This window comes from Dipteris shenzhenensis, chromosome 26, assembly GCF_047967505.1.
Source record: "Dipteris shenzhenensis isolate YYH24624 ecotype China chromosome 26, Dip_SZ_1.0, whole genome shotgun sequence".
In the NCBI taxonomy this organism is placed as follows: domain Eukaryota; kingdom Viridiplantae; phylum Streptophyta; class Polypodiopsida; order Gleicheniales; family Dipteridaceae; genus Dipteris; species Dipteris shenzhenensis.
This window is the reverse complement of record NC_141621.1, coordinates 44,124,109-44,151,696: the sequence shown is the minus strand read 5'-3', so window position 1 is coordinate 44,151,696 and position 27,588 is coordinate 44,124,109. Positions and strand designations below refer to the sequence as shown.

The following is a 27,588-nucleotide window of genomic DNA, read 5'->3' as shown; positions in this document are numbered from 1 at the left end:
CCAACTGGGCCGACCAGCTGGTCGGCCAGCCTACCCCCTCTGGCCCCCCTTGCTGCATGGGGGCTGGTCGGTTGGCCACGCCTGGAGATGCGGAATCTCAACACCCCCTCTCAGCTCCAGGGTGTGGCACAAGACCCAGAGAGCTGGTATGACGTTGGAGAAGGGGAGGAGAAACAGATTTGGTAAATATGTCGGCGACGTTGTCGGAAGTGGTGCTGAAGAGGAGCACAATGGTACCGTCAAGAACCTTCTCTCGCGTATAGTGGTACTGAATTTCAATGTGTTTTGTCCGAGCATGAAAAACCGGATTGCGAGCAAGGGCAATACAGCTTTGATTGTCACAAAAAAGTGTGGTAGAAGTGGATTGCTGAAAACCACAATCGAGAAGAAGGCGCCGAAGCCACACAGCCTCACAGGTGGCACTACACATAGCCCGATACTCAGCCTCGGTGGAAGATAGGGCGACCGTGGGTTGGCGTTTACTGGACCAGGAGATAGCCGCAGAGCCAAAGGAGAAAACATAGCCCGTGGTAGAGCGGCGAGAATCGGGGTCGCCAGCCCAATCGGAGTCACTCCAACCTCGGAGAGTGAGCGGGGAAGGAGAGGAACCACCGGCAGCATAAAAGAGCCCGAAAGTAGAGGTCCCCTGAAGATAGCGGAGGAGACGTCGAGCAGCTTGCCAATGAGAAAGCGAAGGGGTTTGCATGAAGGTACTGAGGGTGCCGACAGAGAAGCCGAGATCCAGTCGAGTGTTAAGTAGCCAAAGAAGAGATCCAACAAGCTGGCGGTAGAGGGAGGCATCAGGATAAGCAGTGGACCCAGAAGCAGAGAGTTTAGCGTTGGGATCCATGGGAGAGGTGATGGGCCGACAGTCAGCCATGTGGAAAGTTTCGAGGAGCTCTTGAACATAGCGTTGCTGAGAGACAAAATACCCCCTCTTAGTCTGCCAAATCTCAAGACCCAAGAAAAAATGGAGAAGGCCCATATCCGTCATCTCAAATTCAGTTTGAAGAGCAACTTTAATGGCAAGGATATGATTGGTATGACTCCCGGTGAGGATTAAATCATCCACATAAAGAATGATGAAGGTATGAAGCTGTCCTTCATGAAAAAGATAAAGATTGGGATCAGCCAGAGAGCGAAGAAGTCCTTGGCGGCAGAAGAAGGTATCAATACGCTGATTCCAGGCCCGAGGAGCTTGCTTGAGACCGTAGAGAGCCTTGCGAAGGCGACAGACCATGAAAGGAGAACGAGAATCAATGAAGCCGGGCGGCTGATCCACATATACCTCTTCATGAAGATCACCATTCAAAAATGCAGATTTGACGTCCATTTGAAAGATGGGCCACTGATGGTGGGCGGCAAGAGCGAGGATCGTGCGGATGGTGCTCATCCGGGCGGTAGGTGCAAAGGTCTCCCCATAGTCGATGCCGGGTCGTTGGGCATAGCCTTTAGCCACCAGCCGAGCTTTATACTTGTCGACAGAACCATCAGAGGCGTATTTTGTTTTGAAAATCCACCGGACACCAATGACGGAACGATGTGAGGGACGAGGGACAAGGTCCCAGGTGTGGTTCCGAAGAAGAGCATGAATTTCCGCTTCCATAGCCTGTTTCCAATGAGGCTGGTCCAGAGCCTGAGGAACGGTAGTGGGCTCACGAGTGGCGAGGATGCGAGACATAAGGGCATAATTGACATGAAGGGGATCAGAAGAGGACGGTGGGAGATGGCGATGAGAGCGACGAGGCCCATCATCAGGGGGTGGTTCGGAGTAGGGATCCTCAAGACCGGAGGAGCGGAGAGTATCAATGAGCCATCGCGGAACACGTACCGAGCGGGGTTCCAAAGGAGGAGCAGACAAGGGTGGAGCCGGAGAAGGAGGCGGAGGAGAGAGAATAGTAGGTGATGTACCAGGGGACGAGGCAGGTGGAGGGAGAGAGAGCTCCGGGGCATCGGACGGATCTCCAAGAACAGGAGGAGAGTCGGAGGATGTCGGAAGGACCTGCTCGTCGAAAAGAACATCCCTGCTCACGGAGATAATGCGGCGGCGAGGATCATAGAGGCGATAGCCAGTGGAGACGGAGTTGTAGCCTACGAACAAGAGCTTGTGGGACTTAGGATCAAGCTTTCCACGATCAGATTTAGGAATATGAACATAAGCATCACAGCCAAATACTCGAAAATGGGAAACATCGGGCTTAGATCCATAGTAAGCCTGATAAGGGGTCATGCCTGGGACTGCTGATGTCGGAGAGCGGTTAAGAGTATGAATGGCGGTCATCATGGCCTCGGCCCAAAGAGACTGAGGGAGTTGACTGTGAGTGAGCATGGTCCGAGCCATTTCAACACCGGTACGATGTTTACGTTCAACCACACCATTATCAGAAGGGGTACCTGTGTTGGCAAATTCCCGTTTGACACCATGACTACTCAAGAACCGATCAAACTCGAGAGAGGTGAATTCACCACCTTTATCAGCACGAAGAATTTTGAGGGAGTGATTGGATTCTTTTTCCACCATGGCTAGCCAGGTCTGGAAACGACTGAAAGCCAGATCCTTGTGGGAAAGAAAATAGATCCAAGAGTAGCGACTGAAATCATCAACAAGGAGCATGTAGTACGAGGCTCCCCCAAGGGACATAATCTGCATAGGGCCACATAGGTCGAGGTGAACAAGACCAAGCGGAACAGTGGCACGGCGAGAGGCATGATGAGCGAACGGCTCGCGATGTTGTTTGCCCAATATGCAAGAGGGACAGAGACCTTGGCGAGTGCCGACGTTAGGGAGGCCGAGGACAAGCTGATCACGGAAAGCACGATGAAGAGCATCAATGTGTAAATGACAAAACCGATAATGCCAAAGGTCGCCAAGAGAGGTTCCTGTAAGGGAGGGAAGGGCAACAAGCTTGTAGATACCATTAGTAGAATGGCCGGTCCAAACCGGCTGTCCGGTGGCACGATCGCGGATGGTGACAGAGGCTGCTTCAAACTCAACTTTCATATTGTTTTGACAAATCTGATGAACCGAAAGGAGATGAAAGCCGAGAGACGGAACATAAAGAACACGAGAAGAGTGTTTACCCCCTTTGCCATCAGGAATAATATCAAGAGAGCCCTCTGAATGAACAGGAATAGAGTGCTTATCGCCGATGCAGACACGACCAGAATGAGGAGTGAGATCCTGGAGCAGTGAGGAGGAGGGGGTCATATGCCGAGAGGCCCCACTATCAACAATCCATTCACGAGCATCGGAGCTATGGAGAGCCAATGACTCTGCTGCAGGAAGGGGGACCGAATTCAAGAGCTCAAGGTGAACAAAGGCAGGAGTAGGGGTAAGGGAAGCATCAGCCGCAGCGGCCAGAGGTGCGTCAGCTCGTTTGTGTTTGCGGTATGGACAATTGCGCCAATAATGGCCAGGAGTGCCACAGTGATTGCAATTACCTTTGGGAGCAGGACGGTCACTGGAGGGATCTGAAGGAGATGAGTTATTGGCAGAGGACGGGGCATTCTTGGATCGTGATTTGGGACGATGGGCCACAAGAGCCTCAGAAGAACCATCAGAGGTTTTAGTGAACTGTTCCTCCTGATCCATCATCATGGGGACAAGTTCCTCCCAAGTGATGGTGCTGAGGCGGCCAGAGGTAATAAGAGAAGAATAGAATGCTGCATATCGACTGTCAGTAATAACATGAGATAGGAGAGTAATAGCCATATCTTCGGAGGAGATAGCCTTGCCTGCATGGAGGATGTCTTGATGCATGCTCTGCATTTTGTTGATGTGGTCCCGTATGGAAGGAGAAGTAGTTGGATCGAGGCGACGAAGCTGAACTTCCAAGGAAATACGTTTCATGGGAGTGACGCGAAGATACATGCCATCAAGAAATTCCCAAATAGCACGTGCAGAAGTAAGATGCTTGATATGATTGAGAACCCCTGGTTGACAATTGAGAAAGATGAACGAGCGTACACGAGCATTCAATTTATCCCAGATAAGAGAAGCATGTGGCTCCTCCTCAGGTGACGGACGAGGGATCCCGGGATCAACAAACTCAGCAAGATCATAAGATTCCAATACAGACGCCATCTGAATTTTCCAAAGAGAATAATTGGTCCCATCTAACTGCCGAGCATCTGGAAATGTAGGAAGAGTGGGAATACGTACAGGCTTGTCAGACTCTTGAAAGAAACTGGACATAGGGGATACGCGAAGATCCGGAGTAGAATCCTTTGTTTCATCAGCCATAACTGAAAACAGGGAATGGACAGCAACAAGGGGCTGAAGAGAAGATCAAGGTCTAGAACAGGGCCAATCTCAACAATCGAACCCAAAGATCAAGAGCCAATAAGTTCTGCCAGAAACCCCTGAATAAAGTCGTACGGGTGAAGACGGGAGCCGACCCGATGCGCGATGAAGGAAGGGGGGGAGAGGCTCTTGATGAAGCAGTAGGCTGCTATTGATAGCCCGGGGTTCGGGAGGAAAATATCTGCTATTGATAGGGACGGGAGAAGAAATCTGCTATTGATAGGGAGGGGAGAAGGGACGGGAGAAGAAAGCTCTGAGGAAAATATCTGCTATTGATAGGGACGGGAGAAGAAATCTGCTATTGATAGGGAGGGGAGAAGGGACGGGAGAAGAAAGCTCTGTAGTCAGTGGGAAGGAGAGTTGCTGACGAGGACAACATAGAAGTTCCCAGATCAGAGAGTAACCTGGTGCTCTGATACCATATTAAAATGGCAGCGGAAGATGCAAACGAACTGAAATTATAGAGCCACACAGAGAACACTAGAGATAACAAAATGTACCACCACTGATCTGCTGTAAATCAGCCCTTAAACCAGGGCAGCAACTGAAATACAAGATATCTTGAATAAGATAGAAAACAGGAGCTGCTGGAGAGGCTGAACTGAAGCAGAGAAAAAGGGGGAACACAAGAAAGCTGAAGCCTGAGAGCACGGAGGCAGGAGAAGCCTGAAACAAAGAGGCAGAGGCCTGGAGTGGGGAGGCAAGAGCCCTGAAGAGGCAAGATCTGCTGCGGGAGTGTGGGCAGCCAACTGAGCAGCTGAGAGGGGGCTCTGAGGGGATGGTCAGGAGCAGGCTGTATGCTGGAGCCTTGAGGAGCTGCAAGAAGTGTTGTAGGAAATGAAGGGAAGGAGGCCCTTTTATAGGGCAGGCCAAGGGGGGAAGTCGGCCAGTTTGACTGGACCGACCAGCCTGGTCGGTCAGGCCAACTGGGCCGACCAGCTGGTCGGCCAGCCTACCCCCTCTGGCCCCCCTTGCTGCATGGGGGCTGGTCGGTTGGCCACGCCTGGAGATGCGGAATCTCAACATATTGATGGGGGTAATCAATGTTGTGGCCAGTTTTGCAACAAATTGTCAAACTTCGGATCCTTTCTTAGATTCACTCAGGTTTTCAAGAGAGCTGTCCACACGCGTGCATTGTGCTGCTACTCTCCAACCTTTTAAAGGGAGACTCGAGAGAAAGGGATTCCATAAAAGCATATTAAGTATAGACCTGCAGTATGGATGGATATGTTGGATACATGCATTAGTAGTTGAAGCATATGGTGACTACTGCAACTTGCATATTGTGGATCCAGGCAAACCATGTGGTTTGAGCCGGATGCCCATGATTATGCCATTGGAGCAGCCTTGTTTCAGGATGGTAGACCTTTGACTTATGCATGAAAAAGATCTTTGTCCTTATAAAAATGGAGGCATATCTTTATGGATCAAAGTTTGTGGTGTGTAGTGACAACACATCGTTATTGTACTTCTATAATGCTTTGAATCTACAAGGCCAAAAGGCGAGATGGTCCAAGTTTATGCATGATTTTGACTTTGGAATTTGTTACAAAAGGGATGCCACTAATATGGTGACAAATGCTTGGAGTTACATTGGATATATGAACTCAATGAGCTTCACAAAAATCCAGTTTGATCTCTTTCTTTCCTTTAAAAGCCTATACATTCATGATCACTATTTCAGACATACTTGGAAGAATGTCCAAACAAGGGCATGTCTAGATGAACCAAGTGGTTCAAGCTTGAAGCGAAATAAATTCGAGATCAGTATTTATTTGAAATGGCGGTTCTGAGTGCCTCTAGAGTCGTCGCCATCGTCTAAAGCTTCCTGAGCTTTAAAGTCCTCGTCCTTTGCAATCTGCAGCACTCTTCTCACAGCCGTGTCCCACCATGCTATTGGATCTCCCCTTTCCGTAGCTGCCTCAATCCAAGATCTCCTAATCCATCTGCAAAAGCTCTTTAATTCTAAGAGGCTCTTGGTAAATTTGTAGAGGATGTCCTTTGGTCTTTCCACCATGACAGGAACTGATAACTGCCAAACAATCGGAGAATGGTCTGAGAGTGCCAAGGCTAAACATGATCCTTTCAGGGGGCCCTCCATCCACCACCGTTCCTCCTTGAAGTAGAACCTAACTAGTCTCTTGGCTTTTAATTCATCCCCCCTCCTCCGATTTGACCAAGTGAAAGCATGAAGGCCCTCTCGGTCCAGCTCCTTCACTTCAATCAGCCCTCTATCCATGCAAAGGTCCTCCCATGCCTCCTCCTTAGGTCCCATAAGGGACGTGCCTCCATGCGATCTATCTTCAGGGCTCTGAGTGACATTAGAGTCCCCCCCTAACACCCACCTCCTACAATCTAATTTATCAACCTCCAACATGCAGTCCCCTCCCCCACACCATTGGGCACATACATGCTCATGACCTGAAACTTAAACCCATCCTCGAACACCACTACTCCTATTACACACCCATCAACACTCTTGGCTTCCTCTCATGGCCTCAACAACAAATTGCGTGCTAACACAGTAGTGCCTCCTCTCTTTCTCATGGGTGAATTAATGACGTTGCAATATCCCAACTGCTCAAACACGAATCACCACTCATCCCCACACCCACACTTAACCTCCTGCAACAAAATTATACTTCAACAGAACTATATCTTGCAATTCTGGGACTTCTCCTCCTCCAATGCTCACTTACGGTGGTAAGCCTCAGGCATGGGCTCCTCCCTGGTGGCGACATGCCATCAGCCAACTTCCTTCTAGACGTCCTCCCCTTTTCTTGAAGCTGCACGCATTCCATTAGGTTGCTCCTCCTCAGAGGTATATGAAGTACCTGGCTGGTGCGACTATGTCCTCCCACATTCCTTATGTTCGAATCATCATGTATATGTACTACCTTCCCTCTCTTGTCAATTGAGTGGACAATTTTTGGCAAATTGACCCAACGGTCTGCAAATGTAGCAAGCATCTGGCAAGGGACTAAACTTGACTTGCTACACAACAATCGGGATATCCGAGAACTGGATCATAACAAAGTCCTGAATGTCCTGCATTTTGCCCCATAAAATCTAGGCCCTCTTTGTACCACAAGTTGCCTCGACGCGGGTAGAATCTGCAACACTTTCCCTAGGGATGCGGCCAAATAGCCAATTTTATCTCCTAAGTTTGGAAACTCAATCCATACCGCACAGTCATGTAGAAGAAATTGATCGATGCTGAAATCCAGTCACCAAGGCAAAACCAAAACTAGCGAGCCTAAGAAGGGGAATCTCCTCCCCACCAGCTCATCCCTAATTGCTTCAGAGACATTGAAGCAGAAAAAAACCCTTTCCCACAAATCTTGTGGAGAAGCATCTGCCTCGGAGATCGGGTTTCGTAGGACATCAATTCCTTTAATTAGGGGATCCAACATGTAAAATATAGATAAACCCCACCCTTTGCCAGCCTTTCAAGTTCCAGGTGCACATCAATCATGCAAACAATACTATGATCCTTCCCTGATTCGAACCAAGGAGGCTTTTGTTTCGCCTCCTTCGCTTGGCTAGTGAGCTCGGCTTGTAAAATCTGCTTCGCTAGACCATTGGATGATCCAACTAGTGGTAGCTCTACTCCACCTGTTGTCCAGCACTAGCAGCGGGATCTACAATGGCATCTACAGCTACACAAACAGTTTTTGCACCTGTAGCAGATCCTGCCATTGCCCGAGCTCAGGTAGAATGGGATAAGAAAGGTAGCAATTGAGGGAATTTTCGCGGTAGAGGAAATCATTGTGGTGGACATTCTAGTCACAGTCACTTTGCAAATGAACATGGGAATATGCTTCTTGCAAACGAGGAAATGTAGTAGACTCATACAGTGTACCTAGACATTGATTACAATTCCAAAGAGGATTTCAGCTATCAAGTCCACCAAGTGGAACAGGATCCTTGGTACATCGACAGCGGTGCATCATCTCACATGACAAATCATCAGGAATGGTTTATAGAGATCTAGGTGCTCTTGGGAAACCCCAATGTCAAGATGCCCTAAATGAGCCTAATAGCCTAGGGTTGTCCTCACTACCTTTATACTAGGATTGTCCATAGGTTCCACATGTCGTAAATTTCCCAAGGTTATGATCTTTTTTCTTTCTTTTTCTTCAAAGAAAGGAACCTTCTACTAATGCTTGAAAGATTTCATACAAGACAGCAGCCCCGAAGGTGCTGAGTATGGAAAAAATCGGAAAAGGCTGAAAGAAAGAAACCCAGCTCACTGCCTAGGAGATCTCTGGAATTGGGGCTAACATCCAAGTGGGGGGACTATATAGTCAGCGAATCCCTCGCGAGGTGAAGATGTAGAAAACTCCTGCAAGCCAAGCCTTGCAGAAACAAGCACGCCTCTTGATAGTCGCCCTGGAGCCTGGAGTCCCACGCTCCCAGGTGGACCATAGAGTGTAAATGATATCCTGCCAGATGGCAACTAGGGTAGCTAAGGGTGGAACCAGGTGCTCACCATCACAAGACTGCAGTAGCGAGCCACCCAAATGTTCCAAGCCGTGATGCTGGCTAACACCTCCCAAACATTGTCCTCCCTAGGAGAAGGAGGAGCTAGGCTGTCAGGAGGGACTGCCTCGTGGAGTGCAATCCTTTGGATGCTATGACCCTGTATCTGGTAGGCTGGGGAGATCTCAACAATCTGAAACACGTGTCCTCCCTCTATCAACCAAGCCACCATCCCCTAGGTGTAGTCTCTATGAAGACTGCATACGTGTCATGATCCTGAGGACTCCCATCCATAACCTCGTTGTGCTACAACAACTCCATAGGCAGTGTGGGATAGTCTCCAGGACACCATCGGAGCAACAATGGTACTGCTCCTCCACTTGCATATGCTCCGGCCACGCCAATGGGCAAGCCTCCGTGGACAGCCAGCCAGAAGAAGTATGAAATCTTCCTCGGCCGCAAGCTGGACCACAATCGTGTCCAAAACCTGGAGCGAACATCCCAAGGCACTCTCTGGGTCACCCAATGCCTCTCCCTTGAGGGGGTCCACCTCAACGAGTCCATCTGAAGCCCCCTGCCAATCCGTGTGGTGTAGGTAAAGAAGGACGCCTCATCCACCGGCTCAGCTAGGCTGCCCTTGAAGGGCTAGAACCACTCTCCCGAATCCCACTGGACCCCTCTCAGGGGTCTACCCTCCCACAACCAAAGGTGCCATCTAGAGGCGTCTTGCTCTGAGATAATGGGAGGGTCAATGTGCCACTCCTTCCCCAAACGTCCCACCACTCTGATCATCTGCGAGTGAATTCCATCAAGACTCCCATCCATCTCGGGGTCTCTCTCATTGAGTGGCTGAAGTAGGCCTCCAAGTCCTACACGGAAGAAGCCGGGGTGCATGCTGCCTCGCTGCATCAACATCCTCAAGGGAACACCACTACGGAAAAACTGCCCCAACCATCTGTTGTCTCTCCAAACGTGAAGTCCTTTCCACCAGGACTCAGGAATGGCTAAGTCAATCTCGCCCATCCGTTGCCCTACCCCTCGCAGATGCGCTAGGACGTCAAGCCTCGCCTCTGCCTCCATTTAGATAATTTGCTCCAACGGCCAAAGGACCCTGCTGGACCACTGTCTCACTATGCCCAACCAATGTGAGTCCGCTGTCCGAGCATACGTCCCTCTTGATCTCTGATTGCCACATAAGGGGCTGGCGCTCAAACTCCTCTCTGCATCTGTGCGAAGCACGGATGAGACCCCCTACCAGTCTCTGACAAACCCTGTGAAGGCTCCTCATCAGGGGGGAGCCCTTCCCCGTAAGGGAAGCCTCTGAGAAGACCCATCTATGTGAAGGCTGCCACTGTCCCCCAATGCGTGGGGCGTTCCTTAGAAGCCCTCGCTGTAAGAGGAGCTTCCAAGGCTCTGCACTTGGGGTGAGGCCACGAACCACCAACTTGCCCAAAAGGGCTCTGCTCTGCATCACCGGATCAATGATACCCAAGCCTCCCAGTGCTTGCGGCATGATCACCGTCTGCCAAGCTACTTGGGTCCTAGTGTTCCTCGTGCCGTCTGAACCTGCCCAAAGGAAGTTCTGTACTAACCGAAGGAGCTGCCCAATGCATCCTCTATGAAAGCACCAGCAGGAGGCGATATACTAGGCCGTGGCAAGGACTTGGTTTGCCACTAAGGCACGACCTACTAGGGAGAGTTTGGTCGAGCTCCAATAGAGAAGCTTGCGCCGAACACTCTCAAGGACCGGGGCAATCTACTGCTCTGCTGTAATATCAATACCCACTTGGAATCTGAGGTATCTCACTGTCTGGCCCCGCGGTATCCATCTGAAGCCAAAGTCACTCCCCCCCTCACGGATCTCCTGTGACTCCTCAAAGCCTGTGAAGAAACCTATAGATTTCGTCCAATTGATATGTGCCCCCGAGGCCTCATAGTAAATAGCTAGGATGTCCCTGACTCTCTCCAGACTCGTTGTGGTGCCCTCAACATACAAGGCCATGTCATCTGCAAACTCCGAGTCAAGTAGCTCCTCCTCCTGTCTAATTAGGAGCCTCAACCCTGTGAGACCCGCCACCTGTGATCTCAAATAGTAGCCCAAAGCCTCCACCACAAACAGGAAGAGGAAGGGAGCGAGTAGGCAGCCCTGGCGGACCGAGCGAGAGAGGAAAGGCCTCGCCCGTGTGTCCTCTGATAAGCATCTGACTAGAGCTCCCTCCATATAGCGCTGAAACTCCTCTGACCCATTTGTCTAAGAAACCCAATCTCCTCATAGTGCCCTCCAGGAAGGACTACTTCACCCTGTCGTAAGCCTTCTCAAAGTCCAAGAGAAGGACGGCCAGCGACTATTACTCCTCCTTGGACCAATCCACTGCCTCCCAAAACGTGAAGATGTTGTCCAGGATGCTGCGCTCCTGGACAAACCCAATCTGTGTGTCGTGGATGATGTCGGTAAGATGGGGCCATAACCGCAAGCTCAAGACCTTAGTGAGGATGTTGTATGCAGTATCAAGCAAAGTGATTGGCCTCCATTGTCGGACGTCTGACCTATCTCCCCCTTTCGCGATCAAACAAATACACCCCTTGCTTAAGGACTGAGGGAGAAAGCATGTGTCAAAAATCCTTTCTATGACGCCCACACAGGCAACCGGCCTGGTAAGACTTCCAAACAATATGATAACCACCAATAACTCAATAATCAATAAAAGGGAAATTACATCAATCCAAAAGCGTGAGCAGCATCAAAAGATTGAGCTCCATATTAAATAGAATAAGGAACCCTAATCAACCGAGCTGACTCAACCGATCATGCACAATCAGTTCAGCATTGATTTTGGGTCAATGCGGGGCAGTGCTAGTAGTCAAATCAAACAGTAAGGCTGACCCTACAGTGGCATATGACACAACTTGCTCTCCATTCAACACCCTAGCTTAGCACTGGACTCTTTGACTAGTTGAGATTATACAATTCCACAATCATGCTTCCTCTCCCTCATGTCAAAAAGTTGTGTGTCAGTTCATTCTTGCTGGATTCTCCTCTTTTGTGCATCTTTCTGTTCCCATTCCTCCAACATAAAAGAGCAATTTCACAGCACATTTAACCCTTATTCTACTCATGTCAGCCCTTCAACTACAGCCAAGTGCCAAAACTTCTCATCTTGGGAGGGGAAAGATAGGTCAAACTTGAAAGACAAGGGGTTTTCTTTTTCTTGTCGGGAATACAAGGGATGGGCAAAAGAAATGGCAGTAGCCTTTACCAATCCAGTCAAGTCTTTCATGTGGAAGGCTTTTATTTGAATTGGCTGTCGTAAATGTGAATAGTTGAGTTACAACTGCTGCACATTTTCTACATGGCATTCTTGGTGACGTCATTGCAACTCTTGTGCTTGGCCTCTATTACCCAACTCTTGCAATAGGTCCCTTTTCCTTGCATGCTCAACCCCTGCTTAAGAAGTGTCTGATTTACAAATTTTTAATCATCCTTTTTTCCTTGTGGGCTAGTGGTGACATAGTTTAGTCACCCAGCCTCCTCTGTCAACCTTCCACTTTGCAAGAAATGGTCCTATAATCTCACTCCCACGCTGGCAATGTCTTCATCTCATGATATCAACATTGGCCACTTGGACTCATCAAGTGAACCTGCTAATTTGAAAGACTAATACATGGTACAAAAGTGGCATTATAACTTGAAGACCTATGTTCACCTCCCAAGTCTGTTCATGGGTTGCCTGCACATTTGACTCCTTGCTTGTGAGACATTTTGTTATTTTCATGGGACCTTATCTCCCATCTTTGTAACAGCATCTAGACATCTCTTCCTTTTTAATCCTTCGTACTCATAGCTAGATCACATTATTATGCAAAATATTGTAGAGGAAGAAGCTTGTATGAATTTGAGTGGTCCACTTAAAGACGTCCAAAAGAACAAGAGGTTGCCTTAATTGGAAAAACCACTTGATATAAATACCTAAGATAATATTTTGATAGCTTGAGAGCTCCCAGTATTAAGAAGTATACCATATTTGTTTTATGCAAGAAAAAGAGATCGTGTTAATAATCCCTTGTTTTCGTTTACCCTTGCATACATCAATCAATCATTTGGACTATTTCAAATGGCACAGAAAAGAACCAGCAAATCCATTTAGATCTCACTTGTACTGACAGAGCAGTAGAAGCTGGTGATTCTAGGCACATCGTCTTTGTCAATCACTCCATCTCAATGTCTTTGTCAATCACTTCACCTCAATTTCAGCAGTATGGGAGTGAAATCACTAAGGATGTAAGATGAACTCTAGTATTTGTACAGGATGTGCACGAAGTAGACTCACTGCCTTTAGGTTCTGGTAAAAGCAGAAATTGTGTACTTACTGCAAGAGCATCATAGTGCAAGCCATCATATATCAGCATTACACGCTCTCCATAGCCCCTGCCCTGTTTCATTTGCAAGAAAAGATTAATAAGGGGAATGCAAGACAACGAAAAAGGGCACAGTTTCATTGCTTGGAATCATTAATGCACCTGGCCATAAAGATCACAGCGGATTGTCTGGATATCATAGGCAGCGATTTCACGTCCGTAATACTCAGATAAAATTGCCAATTCTATAGCACCTGCAAACAGGCAAACACAATTCAACTGTAAACAGTGAAAAGCCATGTCCTTAAGGTCTAGATTGAGCACATTGTATGCATCAAAGTAAATTTGTGAACCGGTTAAAGCACGTATACGAAAACAGAGTCGTCATTATCATGCTAACATAGAACACTACTGTTGTCTAATAATCCCCACTAGCTGAAGGATAACAGATTCTCCGTGTGCAGGAGCAAAAAGATGAGAAACAAAGCTACCAGGGGCAGCCATACGTGAAAACAGTATAAGCATGAAGCTTTTTGAAACCTATACAATCAAGACAATCCTTGATTAGCATGGATAACAATGATGGTAACCCTATTGAAATCGTCAGCAATATAACATCTACATTGACATAAGACAGCATGTGCAACTTAGCTGAGTGCATATGCATATTGGATAGAAAGATAAAGAAATGGGCAACATCTGTTACATAAATTAATCTAATTCTACCTCTGAGCTCTCTCTCTCTCTCTCTCTCTCTCTCTCTCTCTCTCTCTCTCTGTGCTAGTCTAAATTCCCTCCATTCCTCAGGCAGCTCATCGTTGCTCCAGCCCATCATGTAAGCCCCACCCCCACTCCACGTTTGATAACCACCACCTGCCATCCTTGCCACAACTACTCCGCCTACAAACAGCCCACAGGCTGCTTCTAACCAGCCAGCACCTGCTGGCCAGCGCAATGAGGCTGATGAAATTGGAGTAATAAGCCCACCCCTACAATTGCCTTGGCCTTTTCATCGACCCCCCACCTCTGTCCAGGACCCCAGGAATCCTCTATCTACTACAAACAAGCAACAATCATCAGTGACCCTTTTTCCTCATCGTCACGACGGAGAAATGAGACAACAAATGTTCAAAAGAGGAAACACTTCAAGGGGCTTTTCGAAAAGGTCATTTGTGAGAAGTGGATATTTTTGGTGGTTGCAAATTTCAATCAACTGAACTCGATGGAACTCTGTGATTCTGTCCATATCGACACTGATTTTTTTGGACCCCCAAAACCATAAAGTATCCTCTTTTTGCCCTGTTTTTTCTACAACCAGTGAGGTATTTCTTTACCTGCAGGATGACAAGAAATGGCAAAGGAGGAGGAGCCATGAAGGCCTTGGAAGAGGCATTAAAGAAGTTGTCCATCCTCAATGACAAGACAAAAGGCGTGCTTTCAGCACAAAAGATTAAAGAATTCCTAGCAGTATGCATGCAGAGAATGGACACCCAAGAGGATGCAATTGATGCAGTGAGGAAGAAGTATTAAGGCCTCAAAAAGAAGGATAAACTTCAGCCATTAACGCACTCCAACTTGAAGTGCAGGATCTGAAACATGCAGCTCCTAGCATAGACTCCAAGGCACTGAAATCAGTAAAGGATGAGAATGCAGCACGTAAACTTTGCCTAGAAGTGCTAAAGGCCAAGCCTCGGAGGAACTGATCGAAGATGGAAGAAAAAATGACAGGAGCACTTCAAGGAGACTAAATCATTGTCGCAGGTGGTTAAGGGACCCCTCAAAGCCATCCAAAGACTTTCGAGGAGGAAACTCGTAGGAAGAACAAAGCCTTGAACTTTAAAATGGTGACTAAAACAGAGGATGCAGTCAGCAATTGGAAACAGCCCAGATATTCATGCATACAACGTTTGGAATAGCAAAATACCAGATTGAGAATGCCTAAAGGGTGGGGAAGGATGAAAGAATGGGCGTCCAGTTCAAGCATGGGAAAGCAAGACGAGATCCCCATGGAGGTAAAATGGACCGCATACAGAGGCAGCAGAGTGATCAGCCAAGAGCCAAGAGACATCCCCCCAAAATAGGGGTATGCAGCCTGTGGAACCATTAGTGCCTTGTCTCTTTCTTTCAGGAACAAGAACAGGACCAGGCAATTTTGCTGAAACTGTGCAAGGGAAAGATCTTGTAATATACATTGAGACACATTGGAGCCCAAACAAGGGGTTACCCATAGTACATGGGTACATGTGGATGTCCACATACCGATCACAGACCTGCATAGACAGAGGAGTGCCTGGGTCCAGTGGAGTGGCAATTCTTTCTGTTCACACATCTAGACACGTGTCACAAACATTGGTAAGTATTAGCATGCCCTTTACATGTGGATCCGCCTTAAAATCCCCTAATCCATGAATGTCTATTTCACAACTTGCTTCTTTCCTCTAGAGACATCGGATTATGCTAAAATGGCTTCAAGGAAAGGACATGAAAAATAGATCTTTCTCAGTGAGGTAGCAATAATTAGGCATTTGCTGCCCATGAGAGGGGCAAGGGGAAATATACACATGCTTTTCAGTCAAAGGCTTCTTGTCAATAATGCAAAGGGTAATGCAGGGCAGCCCAAGAAAAAGAAAAATGGCACTACTGTAAAAAGCCAGGTAACTATACATGTGAATGCATGACGAGATTGGCCAAAGAAGTACCCTACTACTGGTGTGCAAAGTGGGTAGACAAACACTTTCTTGTGATTGTCATCACTTGATTCAACTTTATGAGGAAGAAATTCATTTTGAGTACCTCTACTTAGTAGTTCCACTGCTTTAGTGACAGAGGAATGTAACACACCTACACATTTTTCCAAGGACACTATTGCTTGTTTATTTATTCCTTGTGCAAATACTTACTGATCACACGTGTGAGTGTTTTGTGTGAGTTCCTTCTTACAGGACTTAAACTCCTGGCCCACAAATACGATGCATTGGTCTTCAAAAACAGCTCAGTGATATCATTTTATCCATGGTTCTTACTCCATGAGACTTTACCATATTAACATGGTGGTGGCACCTTTTTGCAGAAGGATCAGTCACAGCTGACGATTCTTATGTGTATAGCTTGTCACAGTACAGTGACAGGATGATGGGAGCTAGTTTGTGGCCTAGACGCCACCACATGGAGTTATTTCAAAGCCCATAGGGTTGTCCAAGTCCTTATAACTGGGCGATTATTTACCCACCCTCCACCTGCCAGCATGCCTCACGAGATTGGGATGCTCCGCTAGGTTCTACGAGCAGATATTTCATACACAACTGCTAGGCATCATTAACATCTTCACAAATGTCAAGACAACAACATGTGCCATGGTGACCATTCTATTGGACAAACGATCCTTGCTTGATAACATCTTGATATGTTGGGATCCGAATAGTCCACATTGCATCGACCAAAACAAGCTATTTTAATCTGTATAGAGCTTGCTCACATTCAACATCAAGCACAACCCACGGTCCAATGTTACCTCACAATATTCTAAAGTCCCCATTGAAAGCTCAGCCTATGCATATTGTCCCTTGATGTTGCAATAGACATCATCTCATGCCACCCGACTAATAGCCCATTCAATCTCATGGAAACCATAGAAACACACAATTCTTACTTCATCCTAGAGAACATATTACTCGTAGCTACACATATGCAATACCAAAAAAGAGACACACGAGATGGCCTCTATATTCTTGAGAGACTCTGGCATGGCAATTGAAAGGCCCCTGACATTCTGCAAACCATTGCCTAGCAAAGCTTGCCCAACCTCTCAATAGAGATTACAGGGTTTCCATACCCAACATAAGGAGATTTTATACCCTTCAATTCCTAGTTGCTTTCATACAGGCCTTGGGGATGAGCCTTGGTGCATCCAGGCTGTAATGCTGAGTCTTACGAGGACAGAATAAAGTGGCATAGGTTTAAACCTATGAGTGGATGTAATGTCTAGAATCCATAAGAGTTTAATTATCTATACCCCAATCACTCACATGTACATTAGATAGTACACTACGAACCATAACCATTGGTTTCACTTTGATAAGTCTAGCTCAAGTTATGGCCTTCGTAAGCCTAGGGTGCAATTAAATGTTCTAGGTCTAATCGTGCATCACTTACGTGCAAGGGTAAAGGGGTCATGGGGCAAATTTTTATAAAGGAGAATTAAAACATATTTAATTTAATTACCAAAACTATTTCCCACTATTCAAGATAAGAATATTTGGTTGAATGAATATATCTATATTCTAAATTAACCAGTGTGCCCAAGGATGGCCTTAGGAACAGTTTTGGTCCACTTGGGAGACCTAGGATATCTAGGTAGGACACTAGGGTGTACTTGAGTCTATGTGACCCCTCACTTGTACTTTCTCATTATCCATTTGCAAGTACACACCTTGTTGTCTTTCATAACATTTCATCCAACAGTGATATCAGTGAAGGTTCTTGCTCCAAACCACTTTTCCCCAACTTTTCACTGTTGCCCATTGCTCCAGCTCAACTCGATTTCAGCTCAGCTCAACTTCCACATAGCTCAGACAATCTCACAATTGTTCCTCGAGCATCTGCGCCGCCATTGTTCTGATCTGCTTCGACTTACTAGAGTGATGACTCTTGGAACAACTTCAGCTCACTCCAGCTCAGACCCGCAACCTACCTTCAGTCCAATGCTAGTGTTGCAACCTCAGTCTCTCTTCCTCTCCCTCTACCCCTCTCCCTCCTATCTCTCTCTCTCTCCTCCTTCCTTTCCCCTATCCTCTTCCCCTTTTCTGCCATCTCTGGCCCTTCACCAATTCTGCCCCTACCCCCTTCATTGCATTGGTATCAGAGCTCCGACCCTGGCACCATAGCTTTCCCATTTCACCTTCATCTTGGGCCCTTCCACAACACAGGGCATCGCCATAGCCAACGCCAACACAATCTTTCACGCAGAGGACCAGAGCAAGTAGACAACAGTTATTTGCAAGACAGCCTAGCGACCTCAACACAGGATAAAGAATCCTCCAGACGCCAAACCTGCAAGCAAGGGATACTACAGACGGACTACACATACATGCTATTATGGTCGTGCATTCTATGGAGTGAGCTGGGGCGAAGCCTTCCAGGAGTTGAATTGACACCCTGATTCAACACTTGATCAAGCTCCCAACATCTTAGTCGAATGAAGGAATGTCCTGCAAGGATTGCTTCCTGCTCGTCTCAGAGTAGGCCAACTACAAGCCAGATGAAGGAGAAACGACGAACCAAAGATTAATTTTCCTGTCCGCAGCCACCACCGCTCGTCACAGGAAACAACTCCACGCTTGCCCAAAAAGTAGTTCTACAGAACCCATCCATGATTGAATCACACAACTGACCCGATTCGCCAATGCCTTACGCTCGTGCTACCACCCGTCTGTTCACAACGTCGTCCGTCTGGCTCAGCCCGTCTGTAGCCCCGCCTACTGGCCCTGTGGCTGGATTCTCCACCACAATTGTTGATATCTGGCAAGATTTTTATTTTTTCGCCCGTCACCTTCGTCCAACGCCAAACCTTAGATAAGGGTTTAATTATTTACTAGGTTACAAGTTAGTGCAGCTGGGTTAGGCAACTTGGATTGGGTTTAGTTAGTCACGTCAGTTAACTATGGTTGGATTAAGTGTTAGGTTAGACTAATTGTGACTAATTGTGGGTTGTCTCAATTGTTCTAACTGTCCTACGGGTCATAGGTCAATGTCCAAACTATCCTAGGTGAATCGGGTGTTCCCCCCCCCCCCCCCAAAAAAAAAAAAAGTGTGTAAAAAATATAAGGCCTTTTCAGCCCCTTTCAAAGGCCTTTACCGACCCTGATTGAGCCCATTTGGGCCCTGTTTCATAGCCTCATTTTGGCTCCGTTTTGAAGCTTCTCCATCTACTTTTCTTTCGAGCCTCTACATCACATTTTGAGCTATGAGACAGGCAGAAATTCACACTTGCATGCATTTGGCACAGGGGACAGCTTTATGGGACAGCCAAATGCCTACGGATGGAACATGGGGCAACATGCCTTAGTTTTGGGGAGTTTTTTAAGCAGCATGCAACAAGCTTAGGGCAGCTTCAACATGAGGAAGACTCACAGCCAAGTGGAATCCTTTTGATTACCATCCGCAATCTCTTGTATCCCATTACATTGAATGCGTTGCATTAGGTATTTTCTCCTTTTGGGCTTATCGGGAGGATTGTCATGCATCAGATTTCAGGAGCTCTCCAAGTTGAAATACAGTTTGCCTCTCAGGCTAGTGCACTGCAAGCACGAAACACCTTGCATGGTCGGGATATATATGACGTGGTTGTACCTTACATATTCAGCTGTTGGATTTGATAGCGATGTCCTATGCTAAATGTCGAGATACAAATGCCATAGAGCAACCAATTATTGGAGCTATGATGCCGAGGGGAGTGATGCCAAAGGCTATGCAACTATGACAGTAGACACCCAACATCTGGGGAGAATGTAGTCAGGCCAATGCTTGTAATGCAGTCCAGCCATGTTATATAAACCACTCCCTAGCATACAGCCAAACCATGCTTTAGAGCCATGGGTGATGCCTTTGGATGCAGGACAAAACTATGGTCGTTGTCAAGTGATTCCAGCTGCAAATACTAAAGGATGTTGCGGGGAGAAGTGTTCTAATGAAAATAGCAGCTTAAATGGCTATGAACAGCAAGAACCAAAAGCTGTCATTTTGGGAGCACCCAAGGGTATACCTTCTAGCTTTGCAATGCAACGGTTGATGGCACAAGGGCTGAATTCGTGGATGCTTCACCAGTAAGGCTTCAAAGCACGACTCAAGCCGAGGTAGAGAAGCACATTTCAAAGCCGTGGAAGATGCCTCAATATGCAGGACAAAAATCTGGTTGTTTCCAGGCTATTACAGCTGCAATTTTAGAAGGGTTATGTTGGGATAGCTGCTCAAATAAAAGCAGCAGCCCACATGATGGAAACAAATATGGACAGCAAAGGGGCTGTTAAATCAGTTTGCATGACTGAAACATTGCTCTAGATGATGCCCTGGCAGTTCAGCACACTAATGGAAGAAATGCCTATATTCAGACTAGCCTACATAACAATGACAATGAAGCAGACCTGATGGGTGAAAAGATAGGTGAGGCCCCAAGCAGTGATGAGCAAATCTGTGATATTGATGAAGATGCAGATGTTGACCAGAAAGATAAGGATGTGGATGCACTTACACTCGATCCTTCTAGGCATGCAAACTTTGGGGACAAAGTTACTGAGGAGGAGGTGAGTATCCAGCATTGTATAGTCTCCATGAAGGACAAAAATATAAAAGACCACACAGATGATAGCAAGGGATGCCGAAGTAAACTTACCAACAGTGACAAGGAGCAGCTTGTGCAGCATGAAAAAGATATGCAAGACAGTTTTACTCCTGAAGCTGTGTCACAGCACATTCAGGAGCATGACAGTGGGGAATATGGCCACAACTTCAACGTAACTGATGCCCTTCACTGCTGCTCACTAGTTGAGTATAGTTGGGAGTTTTGCTTGCTACACTTGGCAGCCATTAGGAGGACAATGGCATCTCTTAGGATTGCTGCAAATGCAAGGGCAGAACTTTGTAAGGGTGTCCTCGTGCATGGTACAACATGTGATAAATGCTGCCATGTATTGGCACTCGAAAAAGCAAATCTGTGTGCACATGATGAGGCTGAACAGACCCATGAGGGTGATGACATGACTATTACTTATAGTTCATTGAAGTCACCTACCAGTAACTTGCAGATACCACTAGCCTATGAGCTAGAAATTCAGAAATATGTAAAAGTGTTCTTTGTCCAGCAAGTTGAAGACATAGGCCAGCAAGACAAGCCCTTAGATACAGCTGTTATAATTGCTGTCCTACTGCAGTGTGATGTTGATGTTTTTGGGCCACAAATTTTGGCGTATTTGTCAGCAGGGCATTATGCTTCTTTATGCTGCATGCCGTTATTACAGCTTACCAACAATGAAGGTCCATGGGTGTTGATATCACAATGAGATCACCCATATGTTTGCCAGTTCCTTCATTGCCACATGCAAAATGTAATCATAGAAGGGAATCATGATGTTGAAACGAATGGCTGCGCAATAGACATGCTTTCAAGCCTGGACAGAAACGAAGCCATTGTACTTCCAGATTTGAACCGGGACTCCAAATACAGACAAAGCTCTCAATACCCAAGCAAAGCGAAGTGGCAAAGGGAAACAAGCAAGAAGATGGATTTTTCGATTCCAAGAAACAAAAGGAGGTCAAGTGCTTCTACTACGCGAAGGAGTGTAGAAAGAAAGCAGTTGACAAGGATGGTAATGAAGCCCAAGGAAGAGACCAAGATCAGCGGCACTGTCGTCATGGATGAGTCAATCCTCATCTTTGAGAAGATATCCTTTGATAGCCAACGTGGTATCTGAACTAGAAGAGGTCTGGTATGTTTTTACTAGTGCCACTAGCAACATGACCAACAAAAGGGAGTGATAAATTGACTCACCTTGTACCTTACGTGCCTCTTACGGCATGCCGCCCTAAAATTCTTGCCCTTATGTGTGAGAGAGAAAGAAAGAAAGAAAGAAAGTTCATCAAAAATCTTCGAAAGACACAAGGGTCTATGAGACTAAAAAAATCCTCTAGGGCCTCCAAATGTCTCTGCAATCTCTCTGCTTAATATGATATAAGAACTATGTCATCCGCATATAGCAGTATCTTTATCATAAAATTGGCCAACAGTGATCCCTCGCCTCCTAGGCGGGGAAACAAAGGATGTAATCTCTCAATGAAGAGCCCAAAGAGAGTCGGTGAAAGAGGGCATCCTTGTTTCACTCTGATCGAGCTCACAAACCAATCTAATAGGCCTCCTAGGGCATGGGCTCTCCCTCTGATAGACTCGTAGGAGTATTAAGCACGGGCTCTCCCTCTGATAGACTCATATAAGTATTAAGCCCATTACACCATATCATGACCTCTGGAATCTACATTTCCTAAAATCTCCTGATCATATGAGAGCGTTGGGACAATGTTGAAGGCCTTCCGGAAATCTACTAAGCAAGCATATACTTTCTGGGATCTCAACTTCGCCTCCTCAATGCTCACAGGATGAAAATGTGATCTAGGGCGGAATGCTCCTCAATGCTCACAGGATGAAGATGTGGTCTAGGGTCGAGTGCTACCTCTTGAATCCTTCCTGTCCTAGAGCCCGCTGCCCATGTGCCTCTTTGTAGCAGATGATCTCTCTCTCTCTAGTATCGACCTGTAAATCTTGGCCAAAGTGTGGCCAATCACAAGAGTGCGGTAGTTCCCAATGTTCATGGGATCCCCTGCTTTGTGTATCGGCACAATGGTGGTGGTACTCCAAGTGGGTGGGAAGCCGTGGCATACAGCGTGGTTGAACATATGCACTAAAATTGAAGCCAGGACCTCCTGCCATGTGTGAAATTCTTAATCCATAGCCCCTCATGATCCTGGGCTCTTCGGTTATGGAGCTGAGTGCAGCCTGTACATTCTAAGCAATGAACAAGTGACAGGTAGTAGGCCTAGGCATAGAGGACATATCATATGGTTTCTACATCAAGGCATCAGAGAGTGAGCATATGTGTGCCAAACGTCTAGATTTGTGATGGGAATAGGCGGCTTTCCCTCAAATAAAAGCCCCTATCCAATGGTGGGATATCCCCCTCAAAAAGATTGGATCACCTCATACATCCTATGTGTCCCTCAAAAAGATTGGATCACCTCATACATCCTATGTGTGAGGAAATCCTGCCTCTTATGACATGTTAGTCGCCATGAGATCCATTGCACCTTGTGTGTCGTCAGATGGCCTAGGGCTCGCTCACATATGAGGTGAGATCTCATCTCTCTACACTTGTCATCGAACAACGAGTTTTGAGGCATCTTCCCAGCTCGGACATGTGCGGATCAAGTCATGGGGAAAGATCTAGTAGCAGCCTCTTGTACCACTAAGACAAGAGTGTCCGAGGCACGGGCGAGGTCTACATCATCTCCATGGAAGCTCACGAGCCAAATGACTCACATAAACTAGATCAAGAGCTCGGTCAAAATGGATTTGGACAATGGATGGGTGTGGGAGGGACTCTCCCTGTGGCTCGCATAGTAGCTAAGATGCTAAAAGCTAGGTATGAGGGGTCAGCACCGAGTGGGGGAGGAGGCACAATAAAGCATGTATCCATGACACAAAAGCTAGGGGAACCATCAAATAGTCCACTGTCCTTGTCCCTCCACCATGTGGGAAACAAGTGAGCCCGCCAAATGATGGCCATCTCTGGAGGCCGTTAGAGAGACAAGAAACAATGTTAATCTGAACATACACAGCCCAAACAGGCTGAAAACTGAAGCTCCACCGCAGGTACAATGTCTGGAAACCACACTCTCCTCTATTGGATAACCCTTGAGATTGGGGGTGAAGGAACAATGTGCTTGACTGCACACTGTCATACTCCTCTTGTACTCTTCAAGGATGAAGACATGAAGAGACCTTTGTGTGTTCTCCTACCTATATAGCCCACACTAGAGCTGTCTGGGCTGACCAGCCCATCATCTAGGCTGACCAGTGGCCAACCAAGCCACTGAGCCTACCCTGCGCCGACTGCCACATTGCTGATGCCATGTCATATGCCAACTTTGCCACGTCGCTGCACCTTTACACAAGCCTGTTGCCACATCATTGGCCGCCATATTACATGGGCCTAACTGCCACATCATGATCTCAAGTGAAGTGCATGACGCTGTGTGCCTCATCATCTTCTCCCATGGACAGCAAGAGAAGGTGAGAGAATCAGCAATGGTGAACAATGATATAGGGTGGAGTATTAACCGCCAACAGGCAGTTCATAAGGGAGTATAAAAGCTCCAAGGGCATATAAGTTACTAAAACTTTGTAGACAGATTTTCCTTAAACATGACAAGTCCTTTTATTTAATAAAAATGAAAGAAGTTTACTCCTTTTATTCAAAAAGAAAAGAAGTTTACTAAGACTTTGTAGCAGATTTCCTTAAACATGGCAACTCCTTTCACAAGGGAGACTACACAGAAAATAGAGATCTGAAGAGAAGTTTTCAGCATCGAGATAGCGAAAATGGGGGTGAGCATCAAGAAGTGATCAAATGCAGCTAAGATGATGTAAATGCGTTAAACAAGTGATGAGCAAACATGAAGCAAATGTGTTAAATACGTGACGGAGCTAATGCAGCCAATGTCAGTGGAGAGGATAAACAGGTGTTGAGTCAATGTTGAAGTCTAATAAAAATGCAAAAGTGTCCAAGGGTTGTAACTACCTACGATCAACCACTAGCCATAAGAAGTCACAAATCCAGAAGTGGCATTTGATGCGTTATTGGTAGATATTATTGACAAGTTATTGAGGCATGGCGGATGTTACATCCACAGGTCTTTAGAGCTTTTCAATTTGTATATCTTCTATAACACTTTGCCCTTGCCCTTGAATGAAATGCCCAGAGTTGTGCGTCGAGCTTATATGAAATCAGATGCAATGTAACCTCAAGCCTATAATTATAACTAATGAGCATTTTTTATGACACCAGATATAATTATTTTAAACCTAGGCCTCTTATCTCTGCAAAAAAATTATCATTCATTGCATAGGTCTTCAAAAGTGTTCCCGCACCTCCCCACTTTTCAGGGTGCATGATCCATCTGCAATACTCATCGTTAGGCTTTCCCAAGAATGCTTCACTATAAGTGGTCGGGTCACTAAGTACAGTTGCTGCTATCACCTGCAATTGACAAGCAATAATATCAAAATCACTCAAATAAAATCGGTACAAAAAACACTCTCCAAGCCCCACTTCGTATAAACTTTTCGTTCAGCGATAATTGCAACACTACAAACTAGAGAAGAAAATTTAAAACCTGTCTTAATTCCTGAGACTTCTGCTTATTATGCTCCATGACATACCTGCAAGAAAATAGTTTTGCTTTGAAAACAAAGACCCTCTTAGTATGCATATAAAACTGCGTTCACAAGTACCATACTAGCAAAAACGCATCTCCTAAGATAGCTAGCACTCCAGCTAAAATATTGACCTGTGATAGTTACTTCTCTATCTAGTAGCTCGAATACTTGAGCTTAACATAGCCAAAGCGACAGATTGCTATGTCAAAAGACAAAATTAAGGCATGCAGGGACAATAAAAAAACACGATGCCAATTCTTTGAGGAAAATGGAATTGCCAGGTATATGAGCAAACTCTTAAAGCTCTAGATAGCTTGCGGGCCCACTAAGGTTCATGTCCTAAGAGTTAAACTAGAGTATGCACTTAGGCTCTTTGATGATAATGCAATTTGGACCCTCATACCAAAGCGCAGCAAGGAAGAGCGGCATAATTGCATTAATAAGGACCGTAAGCGCATCCTCTAGACTTCCGCTCAATGAGAAGAAACTTCAAGTACTTTTAAAGAGTTAAATTGCATACCCAACAGCGTTGAATAAGCAGCTGTTGTCTGAAGGTATAACTCTCCTCAGAACAAGACCCCCTTCTTCCATTTCTCGAAGCGATACACTGGTCCTAGCGTGAACTGTTAAAGCATGCTCGCAGAGTGCCAAATTGGTCTCTGTGAATGTGAGTTTAGCAATGTTAGAACCCATCTGAAATCTCTCTCTCTCTCTCTCTCTCTCTCTCTCTCTCTCTGTGAAAGCCATGGGATTCTCTTATTGATCTTAAAACGGACCCTTCTGTTTGGCCTAACCGGTAACGAGAACACAAGACAATCTAGCCTATACTAAATCCGTTTCCAACGACGAAGGCAATGTAAAGCACAGCGCAAAAGATCTCTGTGCCTACCTTTTGTTCTGGACAGTTTTGTCTGCGTAGAAATGAAGTAAAAGAAGAGATGCAACATACGCAGGAGGGTATTTTTTGGTTGTCCACGTGAAAAGTGCACGTTAACAACCAACCTTTTCAAAAAATCAAAAATACGACTTTCAACGTGGTACGTTGACCCTTTGCCAAAAACTAAAGGTTCACTTGGAAGGTGAGAAGGGGTGGCTGTAGCTTGTACCTAGTTCTCGACAGCAACGAACCTAGAAGAACAACAAACCCATGTGCATTGCACCTAATTGTGTCACCACCGCACCCCTCCATAATTTCTCAAAAGCTTCAAAAATGGGTGAGCGTGGTGGGTAGGGGGTGGGAGAGTGTTAGGCAAGGCTTGTGGGGAGAGGCTGAAGAGGGTGCCGCATGGTAAGCCCTTCGTACCACGTCTTGCATTGTTTCTTTCTTTTCTGAAAACCTCATTTTTGGGAGGTTTGTGAAGGTGAATCATGGAGAGAGAGAGAGAGAGAGACAGAGACAGAGACAGAGACAGAGAGACAGAGATAGAGAGACAGAGAGGACAACATCCATATGGAAGGTAATATAGCCCTCTCATGTGAAGGCCGAGCTTTGCGAAGCTAGTTCAACAAGGTAGTGGAGAATCCACTAAGACCCTGCTTTATTAAAAAGGTTAGTGTTCTATAAGTTTCATAGATTTTTTGATGTATTGTCCATTGAAGATTCTCACACATATATATAGGTTATTGAGTGATCTAACCAATACACATATGATGTTTTCGTATGTATACTTTGTACTAATATGTTTGTCCAAATGTGATCTAATTGAGATCCACACATAGTAGTTGTTTTTTTTAGTTGCAAGTGAGGGTTGAATTTATTCACTGTGTTTTCCAAGTCTTTTGATTGATATGTGTGTATGAGTGCAATTTCTAATGAGAAAAATATGTTGACAAAGTCATTGTCATTTTGTCTCATTGTTGTAGTTACGATGCATTCCAATGTATTATCATTTGTCTTGAAGAACCATGCATCATTCACCTATTTTGCTTGGTAGAAGTTGCCACATGTTAACATCAACACTACTGACAAAGTGTCCATTTGTTTTAGAGTCATCATCAACATATCAGCAAGTTTAAAGTTCTTTTGTGGACTAAGATGTCTCGTCAATGACAAACAATTATAACTTTGCATCGAATGACCTTAATGTATCTAGTTTTTCTACACATAAGGATGTAAAGGTTTTTATTGTGTATAGGTAAGTGTAATGCTGAATGAATTCTTGTGCCATTAATATTATTTCGATGCCATTAATGTTGTGTGTTTCTTTTCCAGTGCATGCTAGCACCACTATTGTGGGGGAGCAGGGTTCTTGGTGGATCATGCCATATCATTTGTGTGGGTGGACATGTAAAATTTGTAGACACTCTTTGTGAAGGCCCCCTTCAAACACCTCATGCATCCAGTGAGAGTACGAATTGTAGTGATAGCGCTTCACCGCCACCATCTCTAGCTTTGATAACCTCCACGGTGCACAAGGTAAAAAGACATGCCCATTAGGCCTCTCTTGTGGCCAAGCTTCATGCATCC

General features: G+C 46.0%; 1 protein-coding gene across 3 annotated transcripts in view; it reads right to left on the bottom strand.

The window, feature by feature from the left end:
• The window catches only part of LOC147885135 (OTU-like cysteine protease family protein), a 42,358-nt gene extending 16,197 nt beyond the window's left edge, over nt 1–26,161 (bottom strand). Inside the window, exons 1-6 of one of the 3 annotated variants that reach the window (XM_087397649.1) lie at nt 26,071–26,161; nt 25,642–25,780; nt 25,079–25,124; nt 24,834–24,942; nt 13,304–13,395; nt 13,154–13,216 (exon numbers count right to left, since the gene is read on the bottom strand). In XM_087397649.1, the coding sequence (XP_087253775.1) occupies nt 13,154–13,216; nt 13,304–13,395; nt 24,834–24,942; nt 25,079–25,124; nt 25,642–25,712 (381 nt within the window). In that variant the 5' untranslated portion in view covers nt 25,713–25,780; nt 26,071–26,161. The other 2 variants (XM_087397647.1, XM_087397648.1) reach the window with 2 other exon arrangements.
• Nucleotides 26,162–27,588: the final 1,427 nt, after the last annotated feature.